General features: G+C 38.1%; 1 protein-coding gene across 1 annotated transcript; it reads right to left on the minus strand.

Moving 5' to 3' along the window:
• Positions 1–1,429: 1,429 nt before the first annotated feature.
• On the minus strand, positions 1,430–5,296 carry LOC113036610 (extracellular calcium-sensing receptor-like). The gene is made up of 9 exons (XM_026193022.1): positions 5,097–5,296; positions 4,588–4,882; positions 4,399–4,485; positions 4,048–4,317; positions 3,625–3,834; positions 3,257–3,532; positions 2,669–2,896; positions 2,459–2,582; positions 1,430–2,340 (listed from the first exon to the last, which is right to left on the minus strand). Exons 1-9 carry the CDS (start codon positions 5,264–5,266, stop codon positions 1,430–1,432), a joined length of 2,571 nt encoding a protein of 856 aa, XP_026048807.1. The 5' UTR covers positions 5,267–5,296.
• Positions 5,297–5,663: the final 367 nt, after the last annotated feature.

Genomic DNA, 5,663 nt, shown 5'->3' on the forward strand with positions numbered 1-5,663 from the left:
CTCACATTTTCATATCTCCATACAAATCCTTCTTGTGGCCAGGTCCTTGGTCAGAGGCAGCAAGAAGACGTGGTTATTTTTCTTTTCCCTCGGCTTGCTTCCTGTATGTACAGGAAGCAAGCCGAGGGAAAAGAAAATTGGGATTTTGGTCAGTGGATGACAGGGTGGTTTTGCTGCCTCTTCATGTCTGGGAATGGGTTCTAACTGTTGTTTATGCAAAACATATGTGCAAAGCAATAGTTCAGAGTAATCAGCCTTCTTGGAGACCAACCATCTGACAGACGCTCAGAGTAGAGCTGCTACTTCTCAACATTAAAACGAGCCAGTTGAGGTGGTTCAGGAATCTGGCTGAATGACGGTTCCTGGCTGCCTTTTGGATAAGATATTTTGGGCATGTCCTACCAGAAGGAGGCAGACGCAAGGCATGTTGGAGAGATTATATTACTTGACTGGCTGGGAACACCTTGATGTTTACCCGGATAAGCTGTAGGAGGTGGCTGGGAAGAGGAAGGTCCGGGCAACCTTGCTTAGGCTTCTATCCATGTGATCTATCCAATGATAATTGGAAAAAATGGGTGCATGGATGAACTGATTATAAATCTCTTTCTCAAATATATCTACAGGGTATATCAGTAAAGACTTTCAATTCTAAAAGATTTTTATTCTTAAAAATACAGTCTTTGATTTAACTGTTCTGTTTAATTTGTGAGTAGTTTATATTTATTCAAGATTAACATGAAGGCTTAATATGCAGACACCTCTAAACCTCACGTCTGTGAAAAATGAGATAATGATGCGTACTGCGTACAATAAAAAAAAAATGCTTTTGCTTCTAACCCCATGAAAGTCCATGCTTAACATTTTCCAAAATCCTATATGTTTACAGAAGATTCTATCTCATCCTTCTGTCTGAAACAGCCACTATATTTACAGTACCGTCATTCAGAATATGCGAATAATGTGTGATTAAAAACAGGTCAGTCCCATTTATCAGTTCATTCACACTTATATTTTTTGACAACTTCGTGCACTCACTCTAAGCTTAACCTACATAACATGACAATAGTGCACTATTTTAAGCCTTATTTATTTTTGTTTATGGATTTTTTTGGTACAAATTTTATATTTTATCTGTGAATGTGGTTTGACAATGTGTGCTTTTTCCAACAAATATCCCCAGTAGAAAGCAAGACTGAAAAAAAGAGAGAGAAAAAGGCTGCCACAATTTATCTAAATACCTAATGCTGAATGCCTATTGTTTCAACTGTAATGATCAAAAATTCAAATGTTACTACTAACACCCACCCCTCAAAGAAAAAAGAGAAAAACATGTTTCTACTGCATCCTATTCAACGTGTCATAACTACTGGAGTTTCTCTTCTTTCTAATATACTTTAAAGCTGCTTGTCTAGTCTATGTGGAAAAATAATTAAGACTCACTGCCACGACCCATTATAGACTTTTTTGTGTTCAATTCGGGTCTCATTATTATTATGTAACATTTGGGTCCAAACAGTGTGATCAAGAGTCCAAAACTTGAGGCCAGGATAGCAAATACCTCCACTGCATCTGCATAATTTCCTGGTGAGCTGATATAGACAGGAACAAAGGCCACCCACACAGCACAGAAGATCAGCATGCTGAATGTGATGAGCTTGGCCTCATTAAAACTATCAGGGAGGTTCCTTGCCAGGAATGCAATTAGAAAACTGAGGAAAGCTAGAACACCAATATAACCCAATAACACTGCAAAACCCACAGCTGACCCAAATGCACACTCATAAACAATCTTATCATTTTGGTATTGGGTGTTTTTATGTGGAGTTGGAGAAGCAGAAACAAGCCAGGTAGTGCAGATGGCTGCTTGAATAGATGTAAGGCACAGAACTGTTCCTCTCTGCTGCATAGCACCAAACCACTTCAGACTGGTTACCCCTCCTGGCTTGGAGGCTTTGAAAACAGCCAGAACAACCATGGTTTTTACCAGGATGCATGAGACACACAGCACAAAGCTGATCCCAAATGCTGCATGTCTGAGTTGGCATGTCCACAGCCTGGGTCGCCCAATGAACAGCAGTGAACAAAGAAAGCATAACTTGAGTGACAGCAATAGCTGGAAACTAAGTTCTGAATTGTTTGCACGTATTATGGGTGTTCTGTGATGGTAGAAAAAGATCCCTAGAACAACAGCACATGTACATGTGCCCAGCAGTGAGGTTGCTGTCAAACAAATACCCAAAGGCTCATGGTAGGACAGAAACTCTGTCTTCTTTGGAACACAGTGGTCACGCTGGGGGTTTGACCAAAAATCCTCTGGACAACTGGTGCATTCCAAGGAGTCTGGCAAAAGGAGAAAGATGAAGAAAGCGGAAGATGGAGAACTGCATATTATATTTAATGAAAATGAAATTCAATATGTCATGCTGATAGATTAAAAAAAACGAAATAAAAGACTTACTGCCTTTGTTATTGATTTTTCCCTCAGAACAAGGGATGCAGTCAAAACAGCATTTAGGTTCCCCCTTCTTTCTCACCATGTGGGTACCAGGTGGACAGCTCTCACTGCATACCGATTGAACTGGCTGTTGCACAAAAATAAATATTTCCTAGCAGAATGACATTAACTGTAAATGTGACAAAAGGTAAAGTCTGAAAAGCCATGTGTAACCTTTTTGGAATTAAAGTTCCAGAAGATTTTGTCTTCATCAAGTAAGATTTCTTCACCTTTGAAAGCTGACCCCTTAACCTCACCCACATTCTGAACTGTAGTGCTTCCATCAGGGAGCCACAACCAGTTCATCACATCGTAAATTGGCACAACATCACCATTTTTATCAAATGACACTTGATCACCGAATGGAGTGGTGAAGTTTACCCTTTCCAAGTAATAAAGAAGCTGTTAAAAAGTAATATATAAGAAATTAATTTCACAGTGCAGGCAGTGGCACCCACTATCCAATAACCAAATTAAATCTAACGCTTACTATACCTGTACATATTAAAGGCATTAAAATCGAGTTCTAAATTAAACAGGAACATCTCCAATTGTGCCATATATATGCATACTAGTTAATGTGCTCTAATATAAATATATTAAACACTACTTTTCCTTAATATGAAAAAATAATTTAGCTCTCTTCAGCTCATTTCAACTTGTTGAATTGTTGTTGTTTTCTTATCCAATAGGATACATTTTGTTCTGAAAGTAATTATAGAATAAATGATTTACTCAGATGAAGATAAATTAATAACGCACCTCCCATGGCTCAAGTGATTGCAGAGTGGCACAGCTGTGCCCACTGAAAGGCCCTCTTCCTGGCTTGCATCGCAGCATGTCATCAAGGGAATATGCCAGGGCATAAACAGCTTTGTATACATTGTACTCAGGCCGGAGGTTGGAAATGTCCAAGAACTCAGTGTTCAAATTTTCTAGATCTTCCTGTCCAGTGCATAGTGCACCTCCACCTTCCAGCCAACCTGCTGGAGCTGGAGCAAATCTACACTGAAATGTAAATTCCCAAAACTCATTCACCTGAAACACATTATTGGAAAATGTTTATTTTGTGTTTTGTTTTAATATAGACAAGAAAAATTTGTTGCAGCTAGTAAATTTCAAACTTTCACCATGCTATTTCCATAGTTAGTATTGTGATGTAGGTCAGGACGTATTTTTAATAGGAATTCCCTGAGCCCTGGTATTTCTCCTCGACGAATAGCAATGCCCAATGTACCACACAGGTATGGCATGAACTTAGTTGTTTGAAGCACAGCAGCTGTTGCTGTCCAACCTTCACTGGCCAACCACTGTAGACCTGTTACATTCTGCTTGGCTACCTGTGCATTTTATTTAACCAAATGTAAAAAGTGATCATTTAACAACTACTTTGGTGACATTTTCATGTTACTGAAGCATTTTGTCATGTTAAAATGTATTTTATATCATTTGTTTTCTGCATTCATTCAAATAAAAATTTAATACATCATTTACACTGAGTAGAAATGCATAGTTTTATACCAAGAAACAATCAAATTCTTTTAAAACTGCACCTCTTCTATAAGGTTTATCATGTGACTCTCATGTACAAATGCAATGACCACACGAGCTGTTGATTTTTTCATCACATTCACAATCCTCCTGAGTTCATCAGTGTCTTTGTCCCAAGGTAAAACCTCAATGTAGGCAAGGCAACCTTCTCCAGACACACTCAGCTCAGATTGTAAGGATCTGGCTGCATGAAGTCCATAATCATCATCAGTGATGAGCAGACCTGCCCAAGTCCAGCCAAAATATTTTAGAATCTGAATCATTGCACGTACCTAAGTGTGAACAGATTAAAACATGAGTGCTGCTCATCAGCTGCTGTTGACTTTTTGTATTTGTCCAGATTGATTTTTAACCTGGAAAGCATCACTTGGGATCGTCCTAAAGAAGGATGGATACTTTTGACGGTCACTCAAACAGGAACATGTGGCAAAATAACTCACCTGTGAAAAACAGACAATATGTTGTACATTATTTTCACATTAAATTTACAATTACAGGATTATAAACAAAAATGACATATTATGGTTAAACTGATAACTTACCATGGGTACTCTGTACAAACCTAAGACGCTGGAGATAGCAATAGAACGTGTAGAGGAAGAATCACCCACAATCCCTACAACTGGAGGATTTCCAACACATGTATTATGTAATATAATCTGTTCCTCTTGACCACTGACTAATGAAAATGCTCCACGGAATCCAATTCCAAGTTCAACGCAATTATCATAAAGGGTGTATCCCAACGTCACATTAGGTAGCAAGCTGGAGTTGTTGTTGATCTCATCAATTGCAAAAGCCATGGTTTGTGCTTGCCTAAACCCCTGAACATAGAAACTAATTAAAAAAAAAACAATTAAGGAAACTGAATAACAATAATTAAAGGGATATTTTAATGAAAAAATAACCAAGAAGCTTCATTCAACATCCATTTTTCTTAGCTTTGCTAATCAGCAAAGTATATTTATTTTAGATATGACAGTTACATTCATACTAGCATTAAGTTTGTCCTGTTTCTCTCTTTTTTCTGTTGTTTCCTTATCATATTTACCCGTGGCAAGAAGGTTGTTGTGGCTGTGAGGTAAAAGACAGGTCAGGAATGCTTGAGAAAAAGTGGACTGGAAACAGTCCACCCAGGATGACATCTCCACTCTTCTGCATTCTGTTTAGATTAAATTGTCCCTGAAGCTGACACGAAGAGGGAAACAGAGAAGAGGACATAGCATAAGAAAAGTAGGAATACAGCAAAATGGACAAGGACAAATTGCTTAGTAAAAATGAGCTCATGACAGCTTTCAGATTTTCTGACCCTGATCATTTCATTTTATTGCTTTGCCATTCCCTTTTATTTACATGCTGTGTTGATGAATCTTGGACACCACCCTTCAGCAAAAAAACAAGGAGAATGGGCAGGGCTTAAAATACACCTCATCAGATATTGCTTTTGTATCCAGGCATATTAAGATAAGATAAGATAAGATAAGATAAGATAAGATAAGATAAGATAAGATAAGATAAGATAAGATAAGATAAGATAACCTTTATTAGTCCCACACGTGGGAAATTTGTTGTGTCACAGCAGGAAGTGGACAGTGCAAAAGTTATGAGGCAAAAATTA

Source organism: Astatotilapia calliptera, chromosome 14 (assembly GCF_900246225.1).
Source record: "Astatotilapia calliptera chromosome 14, fAstCal1.2, whole genome shotgun sequence".
Lineage (NCBI taxonomy): Eukaryota > Metazoa > Chordata > Actinopteri > Cichliformes > Cichlidae > Astatotilapia > Astatotilapia calliptera.

Bases quoted from the DNA above. Each gene is read 5' to 3' on its own strand.
- LOC113036610 (XM_026193022.1), bottom strand. From the start codon at position 5,266: ATGTCCTCTTCTCTGTTTCCCTCTTCGTGTCAGCTTCAGGGACAATTT. The intron at 2,583-2,668 runs GTTACACATGGC...TTTGTGCAACAG, and splicing joins GGAACTTTAATTCCAAAAAG to CCAGTTCAATCGGTATGCAG. The intron at 2,341-2,458 runs GTAAGTCTTTTA...TCCTTTTGCCAG, and splicing joins AAAAATCAATAACAAAGGCA to ACTCCTTGGAATGCACCAGT.